Below are 27730 nucleotides of genomic sequence, written 5' to 3'. Positions count from 1 at the left end.
CACGGCAGGCTGGGCATCAAACAATTCATCCCAAGCAAAAGGGCCCGATATGGGGTGAAGATGTACAAACTGTGTGACCGAGACACGGGGTACATCTACTCCTTCATTGTTTACGAAGGGAAGGACTCCCAACTACATCCCTGCGAATGCCCCGAATACATCGGAACAAGTGGAAAAGTCGTCTGGGAGCTCATCTATCCACTACTTGGAAAAGGATACCACCTTTACGTGGACAATTTTTATACCAGCTTGCCCCTGTTTAGAAATCTTTACCGGAGAGACACCCCAGCATGTGGCACAGTGAGAATAAACAGAAAGGGCTTCCCCCAAAAATTGTTGAATCAGAAGCTGAGACGAGGAGAGACGACGTCTTTACGGAACCAGGAGCTATTGGCTGTCAAGTGGAGGGACAGACGAGATGTCCACATGCTCACCACCATCCACAATGACACCTACGTGGAAGTCCCCAAAAGAAGCGGCCCAGTGCAGAAACCATCTTGTGTCTACGACTACAATTTATTTATGGGTGGCGTAGACTTCAATGACCAGATGATTGAACCCTATCTTCCCTCCCGAAAATCCCGTCACTGGTATAAAAAAGTGTCCATTTACTTTTTCAGTTTGGCCTTCTATAACTCTTATGTTATCTACAAAAAAGCAACACAGAATCCCGTTCCATATCTACTCTACCAAGAAGACGTTATCACCGCCCTTTTGTTCCCTGAAATGCCACCAGACATTCTTCGCACTGATTGCGTGAGCAGACTTCACGAACGGCACTTTCCTGACAAAATCCCCCCCCCCCGTCGAACAGGTGCAGCCCGTCAGAAGAAATGCCGGGTGTGTGCCAGAGGAGGAGTCAGAAGAGACACTACAGTTTATTGTCCCGATTGTCCCTCCCAACCAGGCCTCTGTTTAGGTGCATGTTTCCGCCGTTACCACACTATTGAAAATTATTAGGTAAACAAAATTCAAATTCCCTGTCATTTTCCTCCACACCCCTTATGCCACTGCACTCTACATACCTCTGCCTTCTCCGGAACCGACCCTGGACTGTTATACGACCACGATTTTGCCTAATGCTAAAAATACCTCTGCTTTCTCTGGAACTGACCCTGGCTTGTTATACGACCACTCTTTTGCCTAACCCTAAACTGTACCTACATCTGCCTGCTCTGGAATTGACCCTGGACTGTTTGACCACGTTTTTTGCCTGCCCCTTGGATTGATCTTTTACCCTGCTATGCTAGTGGGAACACAGGGGTCTCACACATGTGAGGGGCTCCAGAATTGTTTTTCTGGATGAAAAAACTAATTTTTTAGTTTTCTCATTCCCAGATTAGGGTCTGGTTGCCCGGAGGCTTCAAAGAGATTTGGGTGGGAGAAGCCTCTACCCCTGTCCCCATTCTTTCCTGGCCTTACTACCAGGACCAATATTTTGTCACTGCTGGCTATGTACCGACTATGAACAATATTGCTGCCTGGACAATTCCATTCATTGTCGCTGACCACGTCCCTGCCTGCTGCCTGGATCAGGGCTCTCCTCCTGTGGACAATTGCACTACTAAAAACACAGGTAATCCTTTTTTTTGTACCCATTACTCAGCAGAATGTATTTTAGGGTGTAACTCTTGGTATGTACATGCTGTGTTAGAAATATGAAGGGCCTTCAAAAATGTGATAGATTGTAAGGAAATTGGATGTGTAATTTGTGTCCCTACAACACCTGATGGTGCTTCTTGGATGTTGGGTCTCTATGTGGCCAGGCTGTGTAAAAGTCTCACACATGTGGTATCGCCATACTCAGGAGGAGCAGCAGAATATATTTTGGGGTGTAATTTTTGCTATGTACATGCTATGTGTTGGAAATATCCTATAAATGGACAACTTTGTGTAAAAAAAATGCGTTTTCATTTTTTTTCCACATTTTCCAAAAACATCTGCAAAAAAAGGAACTGTTCAAAAGACTCATTATGCCTCATAGATTATACGTTGGGGTGTTAGCTTTCCAAAATGGGGTCACTTTGTGGGCGTTTCCATTGTCCTGGTGCTCCAGGGCCTTCAAAAGTGTAATAGGTGGTTGAGAGATTAGATGTGTAATTTATGCTCCTAGAATGCTTGAAGTTGCTACTTCGGTGTTGGGCCTCTGTATGTGGCCACGCTGTGTAAAAGTCTCACACATGTGGTATCGCTATACTCAGGAGGAGCAGCAGAATATATTTTGGGGTGTAATTTTTGCTATGTATATGCTATGTGTTGGAAATATCCTATAAATGGACAACTTTGTGTAAAAAAAATGCGTTTTCATTTTTTTCCCACATTTTCCAAAAACATCTGCAAAAAAATGAACTGTTCAAAAGACTCATTATGCCTCATAGATTATACGTTGGGGTGTTAGCTTTCCAAAATGGGGTCACTTTGTGGGCGTTTCCATTGTCCTGGTGCTCCAGGGCCTTCAAAAGTGTAATAGGTGGTTGAGAGATTAGATGTGTAATTTATGCTCCTAGAATGCTTGAAGTTGCTACTTCGGTGTTGGGCCTCTGTATGTGGCCACGCTGTGTAAAAGTCTCACACATGTGGTATCGCCATACTCAGGAGGAGCAGCAGAATAAATTTTGGGGTGTAATTTTTGCTATGTACATGCTATGTGTTGGAAATATCCTATAAATGGACAACTTTGTGTAAAAAAAATGCGTTTTCATTTTTTTTCCACATTTTCCAAAAACATCTGCAAAAAAATGAACTGTTCAAAAGACTCATTATGCCTCATAGATTATACGTTGGGGTGTTAGCTTTCCAAAATGGGGTCACTTTGTGGGCGTTTCCATTGTCCTGGTGCTCCAGGGCCTTCAAAAGTGTAATAGGTGGTTGAGAGATTAGATGTGTAATTTATGCTCCTAGAATGCTTGAAGTTGCTACTTCGGTGTTGGGCCTCTGTATGTGGCCACGCTGTGTAAAAGTCTCACACATGTGGTATCGCCATACTCAGGAGGAGCAGCAGAATAAATTTTGGGGTGTAATTTTTGCTATGTACATGCTATGTGTTGGAAATATCCTATAAATGGACAACTTTGTGTAAAAAAAATGCGTTTTCATTTTTTTTCCACATTTTCCAAAAACATCTGCAAAAAAATGAACTGTTCAAAAGACTCATTATGCCTCATAGATTATACGTTGGGGTGTTAGCTTTCCAAAATGGGGTCACTTTGTGGGCGTTTCCATTGTCCTGGTGCTCCAGGGCCTTCAAAAGTGTAATAGGTGGTTGAGAGATTAGATGTGTAATTTATGCTCCTAGAATGCTTGAAGTTGCTACTTCGGTGTTGGGCCTCAGTATGTGGCCACGCTGTGTAAAAGTCTCACACATGTGGTATCGCCATACTCAGGAGGAGCAGCAGAATATATTTTGGGGTGTCATTTGTGGAATATACATGCCATGTGAGAGAAATAACCTGTTATAATGACAATATTGGTATGAAAAAAAAAAAAAAAAAATCTTAATTTTGCAAAGAATTGTGGGAAAAAATGACAACTTCAAAAAACTAACTATGACTCTTACTAACTACCTTGGAATGTCTACTTTCCAAAAAGGGGTCATTTGGGGGGTATTTGTACTTTATTGGCTTGTTAGGGTCTCAAGAAATGAGAGAAGCTGTCAGTACTTCAGGTGTGATCAAATTGTTCAATTTTCAGAAATTGGTACCAAAGCTTGTAGACCCTATAACTTTCACCCAGACTAAATAATATCCAATTTTTTTTTTTTTTTACCAAAAATATGTAGCAGTATGCATTTTAGGCCAAATGTATGAGGAAAATTACTTTTTTACAAAATGATATGATAGAAATGAAGAAAAATTCATTTTTTTACAAAATTTTCGTTCTTTTTTCATTAATAGCGGGAAAAAAAAACGCAGAGGTGATCAAATACCACCAAAAGAAAGCTCTATTTGTGGGAAAAAAAGGACAAAAATTTCATTTGGTTACAGTGTTGTATGACTGAGTTATTGTCATTCAAAACGTGAGAGCACCAAAAGCTGAAAATTGGTCTGGTTATTAAGGGTGTTTAAGTGCCCAGTTGTCAAGTGGTTAAATGACGTTTTCAAAAACGTCGTTTTTTTTTATCACAAAAAACAACCGTCTGTACGCGGCATTAGGGTCAGGATGGGGCTGTATAATTAGCACATTGAGCCACATTTTTTCCACCCCCTTAGGCTGAAAAGGCAGACAGACAGGGTTATACACGTCATGGCTGCAATGCTTTGCTTCAGAGACACAGCAAAAATTATACCCTTTGAATCTAGCAATGTATGTGGTTAGGGAGCAATGATGCAGCATTTACAGGGTTAAAACAGGTGCTAATGAGGTAACATATAGCCTCCTCGCATCTGTCAAACGCCTCTAAGCCCCCGTTCACATCGGTGCAATTTGACATGTCAAATTGCATGCCAAATCACAGCCTATTGCCAGCAACGCTGCTGTCCCAATCGGTGCAATGCCGACTTTGCAGCGCCGCAACAATTTCCAAAAGTAGTTCCTGCACTACTTTTGGCAACATCAGGGGCGATTTCAGTAGACATCTATGCATGAACCCGCACAGATGTCTTTCAAATCGCCCCTGAACTCGCACTGGAATGCGGGTTTGAAATAGTGTGAGTTCAATGGAACTCGCACGATTTTAAACCCGCGTTTAGTATGCCTTACTGATGGTCAGCAACCCTGCCTGGGACAAATATATAATTTATCTAATTAGTTGTTTGTCAATTAATAAACCAGCTACAGTAGTACATTAGACAATCCTATGGAACATGCATAAGAAAAAATTCAGGAAGTTGTGAAATCTGTCGCTAGTCGTCTCCAGTGACTGCTCAAGAAACTTATGAGGCTCTTTTACACTGAAACATTAAAAAAGGCAGAAGCGGAAGTGGTCAATCTTATACATTGTGTGTACGGTCACACCGAATGAGGCTTTTAAATAGTGCAATTTCAAGTCAAGACACACTATTTCAAAGCCGCATGTCAGTGTGACTTCAGGTGCGAGTTGGAAGACATCTGTACCGTACGACTGTCATACCTGAACCTGCAAAAGTTGTAGTGCACAAACTACTTTCAAAATCAGCGTGACTCTGATTGAGTCGCACTATTTTGACTTCTTCCATTGCAGAAAATAGGGTGCTAATTGTCATGTGATTTGAAACTTCAAATTGCATGACAAGTTGCACAGGTGCGACCGGGGCTGAAGTGACACTGAGGCTGGGTTCACACTACTACACTACTTTCATCCTACTTTGCTCTGTGTTCAATGTTTCCCTATGAGAGCGTCTTGTAGCGTCCTACACAAGTTGGTCCGACTTTGAAAATGCTCCCTGTACTACTTTTGGTCCTACATTGATCCTACTTCAGGCCCATTGAATATCATTGAGGCTGGGTTCACACTTGTCCTACAAACAGTCCTACATTGGGAGCCTCATGTAGCATGACGTGTGAAAATCAATGTTTCCCTATGAGAGCTGTCTTAACTGGTCCTACATAAGTCGGTCCGACTTTGAAAATGCTCCCTGTACTACTTTTGGTCCTACATTGATCCTACTTCAGCCCATTGAATATCATTGAAGTCGGACCAAAGTAGTATCCTGTTCATGAAAGTAGGATGGATGTAGGACCAATGTAGGATAAATGTAGGACCAATGTAGCAGAGCAAAGTAGGATGAAAGTAGTGTAGTAGTGTGAACCCAGCCTAAACTCGTGTTTAAAAAAATACTATTGTAGCACTACCCCCGTAGGAGCTGCTGGTTAGTTTTGGGTCTTGCACGTGTAGCGCTCACCCCTGATGGAGCCGCTGGATAGTTTGGGATCGGCGTATTAAGTTACCAAGTTCTCTTGTCTAGGGGTATAACTTGTGAGTGTGGATAAGGAGCAAATGTCCAGACAACAGCGTGGATTTTCCAATGCTTTATTCCAAGGCTAACATAGCCAACATCAACATAGCACACAGTAGAGAAAGGGTTGATGAGCAAGAGGAAACTGTGGTATCAGGCCTTGGATATCAAAGCATGGAGAGAAAGCCTGCTCTCAGTACAGATAGCTCAAACGTCGCCACTCCCCCCGGAGTGGGTAAAGTGCCCTGTACACACGATCGGTTCGCCTGATGAAAACGAACCGATGGATTTTTTCATCAGATATCCGATGAAGCTGACTTTCATCAGTCTTGCCTACACACCATCGGTTAAAAATCCGATCTTGTCAGAACGCGGTGACGTAAAACACGACGACGTGCTGAGAAAAATGAAGTTCAATGCTTTCGAGCATGCACCGACTTGATTCTGAGCATGCGTGATTTTTGACCGATGGATTGATTTATCCGCGGAAACGGTCCGAAGGACCGTATCCGCGGATAAATCCTCTCGTGTGTACTAGGCATTAGAATCAGTTACGCATAGATATCCATTAGATCCGACAGGCGTAAGGCTCTTGCGCTGTCGGATCTTAAATGCAATTTTTTTTTTTGCCGCTAGGTGTCGCCTCTGTCGTTTTCCCCGTTGAGTATGCAAATTGGCTAAATACGCGAATTCCCGAACGTACGCGCGGTCGCCGCAGTGAAGTTACGACGTTTACGTTAGTTTTGCGCGGCGTAAAGTTCCCCTTGCTATATGAGGGGCAACAAATGTTAAGTATGGCCGTCGTTCCCGCGTCAAAATTTTAAAATTTTACGTTGTTTGCTTAAGTCGTCCGTGAATGGGGCTGGACGCCATTTACGTCTAAATCATTGCGACGTCATTTGGAGCAATGCACCCTGGGATATTTTCCGGACGGCGCATGCGCAGTACATTTGGCGCGGGAACGCGCCTAATTTAAATGCTACATGCCCCCTACCCAGCCAATTTGAATTAGGCGGGCTTGCGCCCGGTGATTTATGCTACGCCGCCGCAACTTTACAGGCAAGTTCTTTGTGAATAAAGCACTTGCCTGTAAAACTTGCAGCGGCGTAACGTAAATCAGATACGTTACGCCCGCACAGTTTTACGCCCATATATGAGAATCTGGGCCTAGGTTTCTAGTTTTGCCACACAAAAGCTTCATTTGTGGAGTCCATTGTCATTTATATAAATGTATGCACATGACCAATCCATTTTCCATGTGTAAGCATGCAATGGCCCGGATTTTATTTTTTGTATTTCTTCTGACTTTTTAAGTACAGTAACAGTACAGTAACTACAGTAGTTTCATTGCTATTTTTTTTGCACACAAATACACTAAAACACATTTTTGAAAAATGTTCCCATGCTGGTTTTCCTTTGTGCACACCTCCTTTCATGCAAAGAAAATATTTTTGACTTGTTTTCAAGCACAACAAAGTTTATTCTTTTTTTTTTTATTATTGATAAATTGAACCTAGGTGAGAAAGATGAAAGCTGATATGAGTGTGCTAAAATGGAGCGTATGAGGAAGTGTTCTAAGAATAATACCATGTCAGGTGACAGGCTCTGTTTTATAGAGCATCGGATTGTGCAATTCTGGGAATTACATGGCTGCTAACCTTTATTTTGTCTGTAGTCAGAGATTGTTTCATGCTTCTTTTCATGTATTGCAATTGTTATTAACAGTTAGGAGGGTCCTCTGTTACATTGTTCATGGCATTCACTGCCTACCAATGCCAGCTTTTTTTGTCACAACAGCCCATAAGCACACAACTTTGGTGTCTAAAGCAACACCCCTCTGCTAGAATTACCTGTTTTACACATATTGTTTTGCTAGTCATAATTCAGGTTAAAATATAGTGAAAATATCGAAATAAGCGTATATGAGTTACCTATATTTCTGCTAAAGATAGGAATAAATCTTATTACCTTAGAAGAACTGCAACAGGCGATGGCCTCCTTTTCAAATTCTAAAACTCCTGGTAGCGATGAATTACTGATAGAACTATATGAAAAAAGTTGGGGATATACTATTGCCTGAATTACTTACCATAATCACAGCATAATGTCATTATGAGAGAACCCTCTCTCATAATGAAAAAACAAACAAGAAAAGCGCCTCTGAGTGATTTGTTTTAATGAAGTAACAAATTAGTATATCCAACACTTACATAGTAGTAAATGAAGCGATACTCAGGACGGGACAATGGCGGTGTCCTAGCTGGTATAAGGTCCAGAGATAGAGGGTGCATCCAGGGGTGTCCTCGGCGGGGAGAAACCGGCTATGTCCGTAGATGGAAGTGGCGGCTGAACCGGAGTCTCGTGGACTGGCGTGTGACGTCAGCTGCACAGAAAACAAACAGGGAACCACTGGGTTCTCTCATAATGTCCATGTATGAAGCAGTAATAGTTGTATTGAAGCTGGGGAAGGAATTAACCAGAATCCTGCCGCTCTATTTCACTTTTAACTACTGATCTAAAACTTATAACCAAAGTACAATGAAACTCTCAAACGTGATAGCCAACCTTATTCACCATGATCAATCAGGATTCATTCCCAATCGATCAACGACGAACAACTTTCGTAGACTGTACTTAAATATGCAAGTACCTACAGATAATATGGGCAACAGGGCTATGCTATCACTCAATGCCACTAAGGCATTTGATAGCGTAGAGTGGCGATTCCTATGGAGGGTTCTAGACAAGTTCAATTTGGGGCAAACTTTTTTCTATTGGATTGAGCTTTTATACATAGCACCCTCCGCCTGCCTTCAAATTAACAATGCATTTACCTTCATCCTTTGAGCTGAAAAGAGGAACGAGGCAGGGATGCTCCTTATTTCCACTGCTCTTTGCCCTTGCAATTGAACCTTTGGCAGCGGCTATCGGGGTAGACTACAGCATATGATTTTGACTATTTCGAAACACAGAGGAAAAATTGGCCTTATATGCTGACGATGCTCTGCTTTTTCTGGGCAACACCTCTGACTCCATTTCAAACCTTATGTCACTAATTTGTAAATTTGGATCCTTTTTCGGCTTCACGATCAACTGGGAAAAACAAATACCCTGTATCAAACTGGAAATGTTGCAGGAACCAAAAGACTCAGGAGGGTTGGTGGTACCTAACCTGCTATACTACTATATGACTGCAGAACTAAAGCATTTCACGGCCTGGCGTGACCCATCCAACCATGATCCCATAAAACGTATACTAGCCACTGTACTTCTAATGATAATTTGTTGAGTGTTTGGAAGTGGGGGAATTTAGATTTAAATATCAGTACCCTACTTTATAGCTGATTGACAAAATTTGGTGTAAAGCTAAACTTTTCAGTTAGTTGGGTTTCACCTCTTTTACTCGTATCTTTAACAATAAAAACCTTGTTGAGCTTCAGAAACTGCAGAGGTTTAGTACCTGGGCCATTTATGTTCTTGTTTACATCTTACAACTGTATCAAGGTCAAGTGCTGAAAGACTTTCAGACACTGAAGGAGGAATATGGTATTGCCGAATAACATGTTTTACAAATATCTACAAATTTGACATGCTATTTCTTCCCAAGATACTCGCATACAGTAGCTTATTTATGTCTGAAGTATCACATGCCATGTTCTCCATTGATAGAACCCAATGGTCTAAAGACATAAAACATATTTCAGATGAGGAATGGTCTACTATACTTGAAAATATACCCAATGTACCCTGACTATAAGCACATGTCTACCGCGTTGTGCTGGATAAAAAATTATGCTTGCGGTCATAAGTGTGCGCAGCCTATTGCATTAGGGTGTGTACCCCAAAGCTCAAACACACATGCCTTTCTCTGGAGCCTCAGCTGTACAGGGCAGTGAATAAATGGGACGTGCTCTGTGTTGAGTGGATCCTGTATATTCACAAACTTAGGCATACTAAGCACAGTTTACTATTCTTCAGTTATGAATGGACAAATGAGAGAGTGTGTTCACTGTGTTAATTTAGTAAAAGAATGGGGCTTGTAAATTACATATCCCCTTCCCCTGCTCTCCATCCTGAAACATCCCCCGCAGCAGCCTAGGGAGAGAGAAGGGAAGCCAGCGGCACTGTGGGATGGGGTGGGGGGCACAACATTGGGGGAAGCCCAGGCATTAGGGAGAATTGGCACTGCATATAGTGATTAGTGTGTGCCCAGGCACACCTGGCACACCCCCTGCGCACGCCTATGCTTGCGGTGTTCCTCTTCCTCACTGTAAGGGTTAAATGCTTGCTTCAGCCAAGGGGGTGGGAATAAGCACAGTACTGACCTTATTCTTCGTTCCCCCAGCAGCTGCCACTTTCTCTGGTGCTCCCAGGATGTGGGTGGGCCCTTTTGGTAGCCCCCCTTCCCACACCCCCAAAAGTAAGGCGGTAATACTCATTTAATCTACGGGGTGAACATCATACCTGGGATGGGTCCTGGACGGGAGATATATTTCCCCACAATTTGGGTTGTGGTCCCTTTAAGGGAGAGTTAAAGGGACAGCTTTAGTACTCACCAATGCATAGTGAGGGATTCCAGGTTAGTGCAGTTGGAGAGGAGAGGACAAATTTAAGTAATCTCTGGATTGATAAATTCTTATTTGGAGCCCAGGATGCGGAGAGACTTGGGGTGGGAAAGAGCCTCCAAAACTTGATTACAGGGACTTTGATCCCAAAAGGGTTAACCTCCTGCAAGGGAGGCTAGTAAAGCAACAGGAAGTTGTCAGTAGGTTTCTATGAGGTGGTGTGAAGTAGTCCACAGCTTTGAAATTGTGTGGACTGTCTGGCTATTGAAACCTAGTTTTGCTGAGCTCCTATGGCTTTTCTTGGATCCTGAAACAGACAGGAATCCTAATCCCAAGTGTGGGATGGTGATACTGGTGGTGAGCTATTTTTGTGGTCTTCATTATTACTAGGACTAAGGACTGTTCGCCTATATTTCGCTAAAGAACGATGTTTGTGTTTGCTTGTTTTGAGAGCGTAAGACAATTTACGCTTTTAGAATCGGCTGACTGATGATCTTGAGCTCTCCAGATTATAGAGGGATTAACTGAGTAGAATGATTACTTTATTCTTTACTTCCCTGACAGCCAGCATTCTCTGATACTCCCAGGTTGTGGGAGGGCCCTCAACATCCTCACGTACAATAATACAGAACCACTGATTCTGCATTGTACATGATGACATCAGAGAGACATGACCGATCAGCAGGATAGAGGAGTGGCTTCCAGGGACTGCAGGAGAGAGGAATAAGGCAATTATTTGTTTGACATTTTTGCAAATTTATTAAAAATCAAAAAAACAAAAAAAATAACATGTACATAAGTATTCACAGCCTTTGCTCAATACTTTGTTAAAGCACCTTTGGCACCATTTACAGCCTCAAGTCTTTTTGAGTACGATGCTACAAGCTTGATACACCTATTTTTGGGCAGTTTCTCCCATTCCTCTTTGGAGGACCTCTCACGCTCCAGCAGGTTGGTTGGGGAGCGTCGGTGCACAGTCATTTTCAGATCTCTCCAAAGATGTTCAATCGGATTCAAGTCTGGGCTCTGGCTGGTCCACTAAAGGACATTCACAGGGTTGTCCGGTGGCCACTCCTTTGTTATCTTGGCTGTGTGCTTAGGGTCATCATCCTATTGGAAGATGAATCTTTGCCCCAGTCTGAGGTTCAGAGCGCTCTGGAGCAGGTTTTCATCAAGGATGTCTCTGTACATTGCTGCATTCATCTTTCCCTCGATCATGACTAGTCTCCCAGTTCCTCCTGAAGAAAAAAACTCACCATAGCATGATGCTGCCACCACCATGCTTCACTGTAAGTATGGTATTGGTCAGGTTTCGCATTTCCATTTGCTTCATCAGGAAGGGCTTCCTGATGACGCAAATGGAAATGAGAAATGCGTAGAGGCTGCTGGGTGATATTCGTTATTTTTCTGCCAAACAAAAACTAGGCTGAGGCACACGCCGACAGAGGAAACACAGCGGCAAATACGCCGACATTACCCACCCTGCATACCCGGCTGGATCAGCTTGGTGCCGGCGCAATCGCACCATCAAATGTGAGTTTAAAAGCTGTTGTTTTTAACCTTTTAATAAATAGTGGTGACATACTATGCTATGATGGCTATCCATTTTTATGAGCAATAATAGAGCAAGAGATTTTGTCACACTGCTTGGAAAAGCTGCTGATTGACCTATTGCTACGGAGTGGTTATCCTGTAATGAACCAAAGGCACACACTCATATCCATCGGGTGAGTGGCCATTTTTATTAGGTGGTGGTGGAAGCACTTTAAAGGTGGAAGTAGAAGCAATAAACCACGAAATAGGAACGGCATTGAAAGGACTCACTAAGGACTTGAATTTTTTTCATACAAGGTTACACCTTTTACAAATCTCTCACCCTAACTGGTTGATAATATTGCACAATTTTTTGCATATGCACTTTGTTGAGTTGATGATTGATAACTTGTTAATAATATTGCACATTTTATTCACAAGTTTTTTTTTATATAATATTTGAATTGGTCTGTTCGCTATAATACAGATTTAGAGTATACCATATTGATTGAAAAGGTGGTATTGGGAGTACTATCCGTAAGGATTTCTCACAATAAATAGGGCATACACATTTATTTAGTATAAAATAATCTTTTGGCACGATAAGAAGTGGTATGATTTAAATTGGCACAGAAGTTAGCGCAATCCACACACTGGTCATTATGGGGTATTGTTTGTAGAATTTTGAGGAAAATAATTAATGTAATCCATTTTGAAATAAGGCTGTAACATAACAAAATGTGGCAAAAGTAAAACGCTGTGAATACATTCCTGATGCACTGTAGGTGGAACAACCAATGTCATATATTATAATGTGACTATTAGTCCTGCCACTAGGTGGTAGTGTGTTTTATGTTTAACGCTTAAAGGGTCACTAAAGGAAACATTTCTTTTAGCTGAAATTACTGTTTACAGGGTATAGAGACATAATAGTTAACTGATTCCTTTTAACAATGATTAAAAATAGATTAAAAAAAACAATCATATAATGTGCCTGCAGTTTAGTTTCGTTGTTGCTGTTGTTTCCTGGTTCTCTGATGTACAGAGAGCCAATAGAGGGCAGTGATACTTTGTCTAAAACTCCTCAGCACCAATCCAGTTTCGTTTTACACACAGTAATCACACCTCCTTGATTAGTCACCACAGTGAGAAATCTCCCAGTACTGTGGGGATCAGGAAACGGACAACCAGGAAGTGTCCAGAACAGAGAGGATTTACAGCAACATCAAAGCAAAAACGAACAATGAGGACATGAAACCAGGACTGCAGTAAGGTAAAGGAAGCTATTTAGCTAAGAAAAAAAATTCCTTTAGTGACCCTTTAAATAATGTAGTGGAACTACATGGTTATGATGTCATTTCCTGTGTCTGTGTTCCTGTTGTTTTCCAGATGTTGTTGGTCATTTATCCAGCAACATCTGACTGGTAAAAGAGTCCTATCTGCAGCAGCTTTCCAACATTCTAAAGCCAGAGCAGGCTTATGTGTTGGTGCAAGTTTGACTGCTTCTTTATACTCTGCATATAGCTGAGTTGTTGGGTTCTTTACGGAGACACTTAGGCCTCGTACACACGATAGGTTAACCAGAGGACAACGGTCTGAAGGACCGTTTTCATCGCTCAAAACCGATCGTGTGTGGGCCCCATAGGGTATTTAACCATAGGTTAAAAAAAAGCCAACTTGCTTTAAAATTAACCTATGGATTCCTAACCGATAGGTCAAAACCGATCGTTAGTAGGCACGACCATCGGTTAAAAATCCACGCATGCTCAGAATCAAGTCGACGCATGCTTGGAAGCATTGAACTTCATTTTTTTCAGCACGTCGTGTTTTACGTCACCGCGTTCTGACACGATCGGTTATTTAACCTATGGTGTGTAGGCGTGACGGACCATCAGTCAGCTTCATCGGTTAACCTATGACAACGGTCCTTCAGACCGTTGTCCTCTGGTTAACCTGTCGTGTGTACAAGGCTTTATGGTGCTCAGCAGTGTGGAGCCAACAGTGGAGTTGCCACCATCTACTTAAATTAGTTAGTTTAGTTCTTGATTATTTGCTGAACCAAAATAGCTATTTGCCTGCTTAACTTCAGACTTTTAAGTTCACATCATTTGCAAGCTTTACTCTGTTTTCCTTCCTTACATTTTTGGTTGATGGAGTTGAAAACAGAGACTTCAGCACAGGCTGAGACCCAGGAGAGCTGACGATGGAATTCATCAGCTTGTTTTTGTCTGGTGCTCTCTGGATTTTAATGTCTGGCTGCTCAGCTAAAACCTTAGGAAACTAGTGTATCTGGAATGGATTTCCAGTGACCCTCCTCTCCTTTTCACTGTCAGAGACATCTGTCCTTCTTTCTGTTCATCCTGCAGGGACGGAGGCAAGTGTCAGCTACTGTGATAATTATACTAAACCTGACTCTAAAAAGAGAGAGTAATAGACCTGCCTATGCATGTGGTAAATAGTTTAAATTGCATTATTACACTCTCAGTTTACCTGACAAAGTACATTTGTTTGTTCATTAAGGCTTCCCTGCCGAGACTGCCGCAGATTCCGCAGAAAACTGCAACAAGAATTCCTCTACTGAGTAAGTTATTATTACATATATGTTTAGTATAGCAACCCATGAGGACGGAAATAAGGGACCTGCCACTGCTTACTGCAAGCATATAGGATGGGAGTTGAGACTTGTCAGGCCCCGTACACACGTCCGAGGAACTCGACGTGCCAAACACATCGAGTTCCTCGTCGAGTTCTGTGTTGAAGCCGCCAAGGATCTCGGCGGGCCAACTTTCCTCATTGAACAACGAGGAAATAGAGAACATGTTCTCTATTTGGCCCGACGAGTTGCTCGTCGGTTTCCTCTGTGAAAAGTGTACACACGACTGTGTTTCTCGGCAGAATCCAGTTCCGATCGAGTTTCTGGCTGAATTCTGCCGAGAAACTCGGTCGTGTGTACGGGGCCTCAGACTTCATGGGCTACTTGCTCATTCCAGGTCATTGACTCGTTATATTGTAAAAACAAGTTTAAGAAGGCATCCCTGAATTCTGCACCTTTACAAACAAGTCAGCAAAAAACGTTCCCATATTTATGTGCTCATAGGTCTTCTTTGAATGCTTATGTATTTGAGAACTAATCTAAGTAAATGGCACATATTTTAGGATAGTTACACCTATACGGTGGTTTCACCTGCCTTAAAGCCGGGGTTCACCTAAAAAAAATTTTTTAACATTACATTCAGCCGAGTTGTCATAATGAAAATCGGCTGTTTTTTTTTAATCTTATCCCCGTACATACCGTATTTTCACCGCCGCTTCCAGGTATGTCTTCTGCGGGACTGGGCGTTCCTAATTGATTGACAGGCTTCCGACCGTCGCATACAGCGCGTCACGAGTTGCCGAAAGAAGCCGAACGTCGGTGCGGCTCTATACGGCGCCTGCGCACAGATGTTCGGCTTCTTTCGGCAACTCGTGACGCGCAGTATGCGACGGTCGGAAGCCTGTCAATCAATTAGGAACGCCCAGTCCCGCAGAAGACGACCCAGAAGCGGCGGTGAAAATATGGTATGTACGGGGATAAAATAAAAAAAAACAGCCGCTTGTCATTATGACAACTCGGCTGAATGTAATGTTAAAAATTTATTTTTTGGGTGAACCTCCGCTTTAATTTCCTCTGCCAGTGGCATACTCACCTATCCCTGATCCAGAAAGTTATTGTTGGCAACACAGCCGATTTTTTAAAATCTTTTCTGAGCGCCGCTCATGCCCTGTGCACTTTCCATTCAATCTAATGAAGGGTTTGTACTCTGCCTGATAAAGGAGCACAAAGTCTCCCTGAATGGAGAGTGGAAATTGCATGCATGGGCCAAGTACCGAACACTTTGCCAAGTGGCTATGCAGTTTCATCAGCAGTATCTTGCTGGATAGGGGACAGGTGAGTATAGGATTGGCGGCGGAGACAAGAGGCAGAGAAGGCTACAATATAAGTGCAACTTTATCAACATTTGTAAGAAAAACTGACATTATTTTGGACTTTTATATATAGACTGACTAGCCTGGTAACAGTATTTAGAAAATACCCATACTGGCCTAAAAAGTTAATTTACAATTCTTAAAAGCTATTACGTTCTGATTAATTATCCATAAATCTTTTTGAAATGTTTGTTTAATGAAAAATCATCTTGTTCTTTTAGTGAGTTTGAATTACTACTGATGTCCTTAACATGACTTTTACATACAGTAAGCACTTGCTTGATGTAGTGTGCCTATTGCCAAGATTATATGTTATATACACATGGTTAGGCACCTGGTGCTTCAGATTTCTCCATTTGTCTATCCATTGTTTTTGTGTTACGGTACATATTTCTTGGCAGTATGCACTTATGCAACTGTAAGTCAACTTTGCTAGGAGTTGAAAGTAGTTTGTGAACCAATTTAGACTAGCAACTAAGCAACCATTTCGAAACAACAGTACTGCCTAAGTTTAGTCACCCAATGGTACTTGCAAATACTTTTTTTTATTAAACTCCAGATTCTCTTTTATGAGCCAGTCCCATGATGGCTTACTCTGAATTGCAATCTTGACAGTTTGGATTTCTGCCATGTACCTCTTCAACATTCCATAAACCAAAAAGTCTACTTTTTTGACCCCCGGGTGCATTTTGCTTGTTTTTGGGACAGCAGGAATGGCAAAAATTGCAGTAAAGTCAGGTTTACAGTTTAGTATGCTCTTTGGTTAGTAGAGATGGGCACATTCGCTATATGAATAATGAGGGCCAGTGATTCTAATGGTGCTCTGGGAGATAAAGATGTTCCCTACCTAACAGGTTTTCTTCTAAGATTGCCCTGTATTTGGCTCTATCCATCTTCCCATCAACTCTGACCAGCTTCCCTGTCCCTGCTGAAGAAAAGCATCCCCACAACATGATGCTGCCCCCACCATGTTTCACGGTGGGGATGGTGTGTTCAGGGTGATGTGCAGTGTTAGTTTTCCGCCACACATAGCGTTTTTGCCTTTAGGCAAAAAAGTTCAATTTTGGTCTCATCAGACCAGAGTACCTTCTTCCACATTTTTGCTGTGTGTCCCACATGGCAGTATTGCAGTAACACATGTTTTGCTATACACATGTTTATTCCCTTTGTGTGTATTGGAACAAAACAAAAAAAGGGAGGGAAAAAAGGCAAATTGGACATAATATCACACAACTCCAAAAATTGTGGATAAACAAGATTGTTTCAAGCATGCGATGCTCCTTTAAACTCACCTGTGGCAAGTAACAGGTGTGGGCAATATAAAAATCACCTGGAAGCAGATAAAAAGGAGAGAAGTTCACTTAGTCTTTGCATTGTGTGTCTGTGTGCCACACTAAGCATTGACAACAGAAAGAGGAAAAGAGAACTGTCTGAGGATTTGAGAACCAAAATTGTGGAAAAATATCAACAATCTCAAGATTACAAGTCCATCTCCAGAGATCTAGATTTGCCTTTGTCTACAGTGCGCAACATTATCAAGAAGTTTGCAACCCATGGCACTGTAGCTAATCTCTCTGGGCATGGACGGAAGAGAAAAATTTATGAAAGGTTGCAATGCAGGATAGTCCGGATGGTGGATAAGCAGCCCAAAACAAGTTCCAAAGAAATTCAAGCTGTCCTGTAGGCTCAGGGAGCATCAGTGTCAGCGCAAACTATCCGTTGATATTCAAACGAAATGAAACGCTATGGTAGGCGACCCAGGAGGACCCCACTGCTGACAGAGACATAAAAAAAACAAGACTACAGTTTGCCAAAATGTACTTGAGTAAGCCAAAATCCTTCTGGGAAAACGTCTTGGGGACAGATGAGACCAAGAGAGCTTTTTGGTAAAGCACATCATTCAACTGTTTACCGAAAATGGAATGAGGCCTACAAATAAAAAACACAGTATCTACAGTGAAATATGGTGGAGGTTCAATGATGTTTTGGGGTGGTTTTGCTGCCTCTGGCACTGGGTGCCTTGAATGTGTGAAGGCATCATGAAATCTGAGGATTACCAAAGGATTTTGGGTCGCATTGTAGAGCCCAGTGTCAGAAAGCTGTGTTTGAGTCCGAGATCTTGGGTCTTCCAGCAGGAAAATGACCCCAAACATATGTCAAAAAGAACCCATAAATGGATGGCAACAAAGCGCTGGAGAGTTCTAAAGTGGCCAGCAAGGAATCCAGATCTAAATCCCATTGAACACCTGTGGAGAGATCTTAAAATTGATGTGGGGAAAAGGCATCCTTCCAATAAGAGAGACCTGGAGCAGTTTGCAAAAGAAGAATGGTCCAAAATTCCCGGTGAGAGGTGCAAGAAGCTTATTGATGGTTATAGGAAGCGACTGATTTTAGTTATTTTATGTCCAAAGAGCATGCAACCAACTATTAAGTTAAGGGTGCCAACAATTTTGACCAGCCCATTTTTGGAGTTTTGTGTGACATTATGTCTAATTTGCTTTTTTTCCTCCCTTTTTTTGTTCTGTTCCAATACACACAAAGGGAATACACATGTGTATAGCAAAACATGTGTTAATGCAATACTTTTCTGTGAGAAATACTTGATGTTCTGGAAAAATTTATGGGGTGCCAACAATTTCGGCCATGACTGTGTATATATATATATATAAAAATATATATATATATATATATATAAAAATATATATACACACACACACATACTGTATATAGTTTTTTTTTAATGGTGCTGATATTGCTGATATTAGAAGGAAAAAAGGCTTTTTCCTCACCTTACAGCAGCTTCTCACCACAATTCTCCACCTCTGGGCTGGAGAAGCTGAGATTTTACAGAGATGGCCAGTGAGATCCTCAGATCTCACCTTCATAAACTGGTTGTCTATGTAAAAGTGAATGGCAGAAGGGTGTGTCCTATGATAAAAATTGAAGAACATGTTCTCTGCTCCTCACCTCAGCTTCATAAACTGGCACACATGACAGATCAACCAAGATGATTAGGATCTTGGCTTTTCTCACTTTCATAAATGGACACCTCCTGTGTGGGAGATTTCCCCTCCAGGATCCTCTTCCTTTTTATAGCACACAGGACGTGAGAGTCGGACCCAAGAAAACCCACCAAGGAAGACCCGGGAAATGCAGTCAAAGCGGGATTCCACCCACGATTTGTATTAGCAGTTAGCAGCTAACAGTGTAATAAGGACACTTACCTGTCCAATTCACCTGCGATGTTGGTCCCCCGACGGCGATCGCAGGCGATCCCTCGGTCCTGACGCCTCCATCCTGGCGCCTCCATCCTTACTAAGGGAAAAAGGTAGTGAAGCCTTACGGCTTCACTGCCCGTTTCCTACTGCGCATGCGCAACTCGCACAGCGCTTTGTGAATGGGAGGCTGCCTTCTGGGATACACACAGTTCCCAGGAGGCAGTGGCAGTGGCTCATTCACAAGTGGCAGTGGCTCATTCACAAGAAGACACGGCGACGGAGGACGAGCCTGAAGATCCTCTGCGATGGAAGAAAAGGCAGAAGAGCTACTTCCGCATAACAACCGCCCTTTCAGGTGAGTATAAAAAAAAAATTGGAACTCCAATTTAACCCCTAACTTCCTGCTGGTGGCAGCATTAACCACTACCTGCATACACACTGATTATGTAAACAAACCCTTAATATTCACCCTTAACAATTATAATTGAATTATAAATACTTATTACTGCAACATACTGTATATTGACTATTACAAGCATAATTGACTAAATAAAAAACTGATATCATTCACAAAATTGTTCTAATAATGTTTTCATTTTACAGTGCCATGATAGAAAATGGGGATGAGTGCAGCGAGCTCTCAAGAGATGGTTTTAATCCACATATTTCTTGCCCAACATCCGGAGTTCAAGAAGGAAAACAAGAGACTACCATGGCTAAAGAGGGTATTGGTGCAGCTATGAAGCATCAAATTGCAACTGAGACTGGTATTGATATTACAGCACAGATGTTGCCTTCTGGGGGAACTCAAAGCCATGTTCATGTGGTTAGAACAGCAGTTAGTGAAACCTCAGCTCAACAGCCCACAGATGTTGGCCAAAAAAACAGCATACTTCATCATTTAATAGATCCTCCACCAATCTCTGTTGCACCATTTTTTCAAGGGAAGCCCACAGCTAATATTGCTATGCCATTTAGTGTGGAGACATGTTCAGAAACTGGAACATCAAGTGTCATCATGGGCGATGATTTGGAAATTTATGAAAATATTAAACCTACAGCCTATGTAACGAAAACCACAATCTTTAACAAACTTGAACTTTCAGAAGATGCTTTTGCAAGAAAACAGATATTCGGCGAACTAATGTGTGATCCACAGGGAACAATTGAATCGTTGGCAATACACAGTGAATATAAAGGTGACAGTGGTATAGGGGACTCTGAACTTCGAATAGACAACACCACCGATCTTTATAGTGATTTGGAAACACTGCAGCTAAATACACTGGAGCAGAATAAAAATTATTTGAAAATCAGTAAAAAAATTATGAAAAATGAAGATTTAAGTGATGTTTATATGAGCTCACCAGAAAAATGTCAACTTAAAAAATGTGATCCTGCAGAAGAAATAACATGTATGTGGGTAAAACACTCTGATCCAAATGCACAAAGTCCTTATATACAAAGATCGAATGTCAAAGATTGTGTCTCAGACAAATTATATAATGCATCTTCTCTGGCTAAAGTATGGCATGTGCCAAGATCTTGTCTGCCTGGGAATAGCTGCAAGGGTATGCCAACCTGTGGCACAGAATGTGTGGGGAAATGCTGTGGTGAGATCCTTAGTGAAAATCTTGTGACATCAAAACTTTCAGGACCTTTATGTGGTCCATTTGGACAGCCAATAAATGCATCTATGTCAGTTTTCACCTCACTTGAACAGCAAATGAATAACCAATGTCCTACACCCACTAAAGATCATAATTCTTTTGATGGTGAATGTACTGAAGGATCTGAAGGTCCGAAGGATCTTGATTGTGATTTAGCAGAAGGCTACTTCACAAAAGTAAAGCACTGTGAAGAAGATGGAATATATTACTTTAAAGAAAAAGAACAACAGAACAAACCTCCCTTCATTAGTGTAAATAAGGACATACACGATATGGGCTTTAAAAACACGGACACTACGCATGTGGAAACATGTTCTAAGGAAACAGGTGTTACACTTGGAAGGCTAACAGCACAGTTAGGCATATCCAGTGGTGAAGACAACACAAATATGTCCACTTCTGCTGAAGGTGACACTAATAACTGTAACAGCATTACTCTTGTAAAGCCAGCATTCCATAAAGACGGTGAGCTACAGGACCATATAACATCTGTAATTACAATTCAAACCAAGGGCACAGAAAATAGCAAATTTTCACATAAGTGTTCTCAGCTGGAAGATATAAAGGAGATGTCAAACATAAAATCTGTGCTCTGTCATAGTCCATCCAATATGGGGGCAAACACAGAACTGGGGGTTCAAACCTCTGTGTATACGAGAAACTCGACAGCAATGAAGAATTCTATCAAGACATTTGAACAAAATGATGCTTATAGTGGTGTAATGAATGCAGAACATCACAGAGATATTGAACTTTCTAAACAAAGACAGAAACCTTGTTTTAGAGACTCCAGGCACTCTTCTGAACCACCATTCCAAAGCCTAACTTCTGCTGATCCTCCCTACTATAGCACAACCTCCTATGATTATCCACCATACCAGAGAACAAGCTCCTCTGTTTATCAGAGCACAGTTTCCTTCCCTGATCCAGCAAACAATAATGCAACATCCTCTACTGTTCCATCCTACCAGAGCACTGACTACTCTCATGATGTATCCTACCAGAACAAAACTTCTTCTGAACCAGTTTACCAGAGCATGACCTTCTCTGATGGTCTACCATACCAGAGTAAACCCCCCTCTGATAATGCACCATACCAGAGCACCACTTCCTCTGGTGATCCACACTATCAGAGCACAACCTCATTTGATCATTTGCCAAATCAGAACACAACATACTCTGCTGATCCACACTGCCAGAGTGCAGCTTCCTTTCCTGATCTAGTCAATAACAACAAAGCCTTTTTTCCTAATGCATCTTACCAAAGCACAGGCGTCTCCACTTACCCATGCTACCAAAGCACAACTTCTTTGGATCCAGCCTACCAAAACATGACCTCCTCTGATAATCCACCACACCAGAGCACAACCTCGTCTGATGATCCAAAACACCAGCGCACAATATCCTCTGATGATCCACCACACCAGAGCACAACCTCCTCAGATGATCCTCCATATCAGAGCACAACTTTCTCTGATGATCCACCACACCAGCGTATAACTTTCTCCAATGATCCTCCCCATCTGTGTACAACTTGTTTGGATCCAACTTACCAAAACATGACCTCCTCTGGTGATCTAGCATACCAAAGCACAATATCCTCTGATGATCCGCCACACCAGAGCACAACCTCCTCAGATGATCCTCCATATCAGAGCACAACCTCCTCTGATAATCCACCACACCAGAGCACAACCTCCTCTGATGATCCAAAACACCAGAGCACAATATCCTCTGATGATCCACCACACCAGAGCACAACCTCCTCGGATGAACCTCCATATCAGCGCACAACCTCCTCTGATGATCCACCACACCAGAGTATAACTTCCTCCAATGATCCTCTCCATTTGTGTACAACTTTTCTGGATCCAACTTACCAAAACATGACCTCCTCTGGTGATCTAGCATACCAGAGCACAATATCCTCTGATGATCCACCACACCAGAGCACAACCTCCTCTGATGATCCAAAACACCAGAGCACAATATCCTCAGATGAACCTCCACATCAGAGCACAACCTCCTCTGATGATCCACCACACCAGAGTATAACTCCCTCCAATGATTTTCCCCATCTGTGTACAACTTTTTTGGAACCAACTTACCAAAACATGACCTCCTCTGGTGATTTAGCATACCAGAGCACAGTATCCTCTGATGATCCACTACACCAGAGCACAACTTCCTACGATGATCCACAACACCAGAGCACAACTTTCTATGATGATCCACAACACCAGAGCACAACCTCATCTGATGATCCACCACACCAGAGCATAACTTCCTCCAATGATCCTCCCCATTTGTGTACAACTTTTTTGGATCCAACTTACCAAAAAATTACCTCCTCTGGTTATCTAGCATACCAGAGCACAATATCCTCTGATGATTTTCTACACAAGAACACAACCTCTTTTGATGATCAACCGAACCAGTGCACAACCTCCTCTGATGATCCACCACACCAGAGCATAACTTCCTCCAATAATCCTCCCCATCTGAGCACATCCCCCTCCGATGACCCACCACACCAGAGTACAACCTCCTCTGATAATCCACTACACCAGAGCACAACCAACTCTGATGATCCTCCATACCAGTGCACAACCTCCTCTGACAATACACCACACCAGAGCACAAGCCCCCCAGATGATATACAACACCAGAGCACAGCCTCCTCCGATGATCCTCCACACCAGAGCACAACCTCCTCTGATGACACACAACACCAGAAAACAACCTCCACTCATGATCCACTACATCGGATCGCAGGCTCTATTCTTGATTCTTACTACCAGGACCCAGCTTCCACTCCTGATCAAGCCAATGATAGGCCAAACTTCTCTACTGACCCACCCTACCAGAATACAATTTCTTTCGATCCATTGTGCAAGAACATGACTTCCTCTGGTGATTTGCCATACCAGGGCACAACCTCGTCTGAAGATCTGCCACACCAAATTAATAATGTCTCTGCTGATTCCATTTGCCAGACCACAATCTCCCGTCTCAAGCTACCCTACCAGAGCACAGCATCCTCGCCTGATCCAGCCAATGATAGTATAAACTCCTTTCCTGCTCCATTCTACCATAGTACTGACTTCTCTTCTTATTCACCATCCCAAAGCACTACTTCTTCTGATCCACCATACCAGAGCATGTCCACCTTTGCAGATTCCCCCTGCCAAAGCGTAACCTCTTTTCCTGATCAACCCTACCAAGTCACAAGCTCCGTACTAAAATCAACTTTTCAATTTAATAATACATCACAAGATCAATCTGGTCAAAGGGAAAACATCTACTTTGATCTAAGCAGCCAGGGCTTATGTAATAACACTGTTACAGGTAATCTATGCACAAGTTCCTCTCCTGATGTAACAAAACCAATACAAGATGAATATGGAGCTTTAGTCAAGAAGAATGACTGTGCTTTCCTAGAGGAATTAAGAAGAATATTTTTAGATTGTCAAGGTCAAGGCTTAACATTTTTAGACTCGGGGATTGTCTTAACAAAAAATGTGACTGTGGACAACAGCATTGCTCTCATTGCTCTGGTGAGTTCACTTCATCAAATTCAGATAGTAATGCAAAATAAGTTAACTGAGAATATTTTGGGGCACCAAATAAAATCCAATAATTTTTACTTAATTATAATCTAAGCACCAACATTCTTACAACATTAAGCAATAAGATCAAGCCACATTTTATGGTGTTTCAACAGTGCACTAAGTAAAAATATAAGACAAAATTATGTGATCCAAGACTGAAATGTAAACATAACAACAAAATCTTAAAATATCATACTTATAAAATAATCCTACCAAGGAGAAACATTACCCATATGCATATTAAAGCACACTACACTAATACAGTAGACTGTGCACTTTGCAAAATGCAGTTGAACTCTGCAAGTGCAGGTGGCTCAGAGCTTCGTACAGTACACAAGGAGAAGCTTGTGCTGACTACCATCATCAAATCAAGTGCAAACAAAAAATTCATCCCCCCCCCCCCCTTGCACGTGCTTGGGTATCCTTTGCTAAGTGGAGTTTGCCTCATTTACTAAGCTCTGGAGCAACTGCACTTTCAAAATGCACAGTCTATTTGCCTTTAGTAAATCAACCCCATTGTGTCTGTAGCGGCTCTGCTTATATTCAGTAAGCACTAATATGGTTCTGTTGATCTTATTGAGGTTACTGAAGGTGTCTGCTGTTTGGGATACAGTGACGTCTTGATTTACACTGATTCTTTTATCCAAAAATTTGGAAAAATATAAACTCATCTGGCCATTTCTTCTTAGATTGTTTGCCCGGTTGGTACAATTCCCACAGTTCCAAACTGTTCCAAAGCAACATGGTGATGGACATACCGTAAATCCATGATCTGTACCCACTCTAGACCTTTGGTGTACAGTATCTGTAATTTGAAATGTGGCCTTGAGAATACTTACTTGGGTACTTGCCTTTTAGCGTACAGACAGAGATTCACATGGCACAATCTTATGTACAATATGGCTCTGTGCTCACTGTAGTATACATCGCAATATAACATTTCTGAAACGTAATTGTCTCTTTCATTCTTTTACCTTTGAAGCAGTGGCGGCTGGTGCTAAAAACAAAAAATTGGGGGCGCAAACAAATCTCTCCAGGTCCACACTCACCAGCAGATGCCTTGGGACTTACCTACAAATGGAGACCTCCAGCGGTCATTGCTTACTGTGAAAATGACAATGGCAGTGAAGGGGTTAACCAATAAGGGGGTGTTAAATGTGTCCTATTGTGTGTTTCTTACTGTAGGGGGGCATGGCTGGACGATCAGTGATAAGCCACAGAGAAGAACGGGGAAGGTTTGTCCCCGTTCTTTAGCTCCTGTGACCTGATCGCGGGACACCGGTGGTGATCGGGTCTGCGGGTCCCACGGGCACGGTCACGGAGCTGCGCACCGGGACCCGCAAACAATCGACGTATATCATTGTGCGGTGGTCCTTAAGTGGTTACATATTTTTGTTTATATGTTTACATTCCAACACTGGATTTTATGCTTTTTAATTGGGTTAGAACTTCTGTCATGGCTGTTATGGCCTAATTTGGAAAATCTCCCCTGTGTTTTTATCCCGAAACAAAAGGAAAATAAATTAAAGAAAAGGGAGTCAACAGAAAATCACTGACAGAAATAAAAATCTCATTGTGGTATTGAAGATGTAGCACATCCAACATTGATCCTTTTAAACTAAAAAAAAAAAAAAACAATAATATAATGATCACCCCTCACGTGTAAAGAAAAAATATATGTATAAATATATATATATATATAGTGGATACAAAAAGTCTAAACACCCCTGTTAAAATGTCAGGTTTCTGTGATGTAAAAAAATGAGTCAAAGATAAATAATTTCAGAACTTTTTCCACCTTTTATGTGACATATAAACTGTACAGCTCAGTTGAAAAACAACCTGAAATCTTTTAGCGGGGAAGTAAAAATAAAATAATGTGGTTGCATAAGTGTGCACACCCTCTTATAACTGGGGATGTAGCTGTTTTCAGGATTAAGCAATCTCATTCAACTCAGTACACACCTGCCATCCTTTTAAGGTGCCTCTGATTAACGCCAAACAAAATCCAACTGTTCTAGTAGGTCTTTTCTGACATTTTCTTGGCCGCATCCTACAGCGAAAGCCAAGGTCCGCAGAGAGATTCCAAACCATCATAAGGATCTCATTGTTAAAAAGTATCAGTCAAGAGAAGGATACAAAAGAATTTCCAAGGCATTAGATATACCATGGAACACAGTCATCATCGAGTGGAGAAAATATGGCATAACTGTGGCAGCTGGTGCTCCAAATTTTTTGGGGGTGGCGCAAACAAAGTGAAAAAAAACCCCAACATCAATTGCCACCACTGCACCCGTTAAACGCAGCCACTGTGCCCATAAAACTCCACCAGTTTGCCCCCAAATGCAGCCAGTTTGTCCCCAAATACAGTCAGTTTGTCCCCAAATTCAGGCAGTTTGTCCCCAAATGCAGTCAGTTTGTCCCCAAATAAAGCTCTCCACGCTCCCTCGATGTCGCTTTAGCCAATTAGGTGACCGGTAACCAGACCCGGTGCACCTGATTGGCTGAAAAGCGGGTCAGTGTAAGGGAAGTGATTCCCTAACACAGCATTGTTTAACCTCTTGACCACTGGGCACTTAAACCCCCTTCCTCACCAGACCAATTTTCAGCTTTCGGTGCTCTCACAATTTGAATGACAATAACTCAGTCATACAACATTGTGCCCATCTGAAATTTTTGTCCTTTTTTTCCCACAAATAGAGCTTTCTTTTGGTGGTATTTGATCACCTCTGGGTTTTTTATTTTTTGCGCTATAAAAGAAAAAACACTGAAAATTCTGTAAAAATAAAAAAAAAATTCTTGTTTCTGTCATATTAGCAGGTATTGCGGAGTATTGGGGGTATTGCAGAGTGTGGGGGGTATTGCAGAGTGTGGGGGGTATTGCAGAGTGTGGGGGGTATTGCAGAGTGTGGGGGGTATTGCAGAGTGTGGGGAGTATTGCAGAGTGTGGGGGGTATTGCAGAGTGTGGGGGGTATTGCAGAGTGTGGGGGGTATTGCAGAGTGTGGGGGGTATTGCAGAGTATTGATGGTACTGCAGAGTATTGCACAGGGAAGAATGGATGGATCTGTGACTGCATTTGTCACAGATCCATCCCACAGCAGCTGCTGACACCCCGCGCTCCCCCCCTCCTCTCACACTGTACCAATCGGTACAGAGAGGAGAGGGAGGAACCGGCGTCATTACATGACGACGGTTTGTTTACAAGTGATCGCTCCGTCATTTGACGGAGCGATCACGTGGTAAATCGCCGATATCAGCGGCGATTTACCGCGATCTGTGATGCGCCGGGTCT

At 42.2% G+C, this 27730-nt stretch overlaps 1 protein-coding gene across 1 annotated transcript in view; it reads left to right on the top strand.

The window, feature by feature from the left end:
• The window catches only part of LOC120947014 (mucin-4-like), a 68321-nt gene that overhangs the window by 7517 nt on the left and 33074 nt on the right, over window positions 1–27730 (top strand). Inside the window, exons 2-3 of the mRNA XM_040361926.1 lie at window positions 14492–14552; window positions 19759–24382. Of these exons, the coding sequence (XP_040217860.1) occupies window positions 14492–14552; window positions 19759–24382 (4685 nt within the window). The remainder of the gene's footprint in view (window positions 1–14491; window positions 14553–19758; window positions 24383–27730) is intronic.

The sequence above is a fragment of the Rana temporaria genome, chromosome 8, assembly GCF_905171775.1.
Source record: "Rana temporaria chromosome 8, aRanTem1.1, whole genome shotgun sequence".
In the NCBI taxonomy this organism is placed as follows: domain Eukaryota; kingdom Metazoa; phylum Chordata; class Amphibia; order Anura; family Ranidae; genus Rana; species Rana temporaria.
Note: the sequence above shows the minus strand (reverse complement) of the source record. Positions and strands in the feature narration are given on the sequence as shown.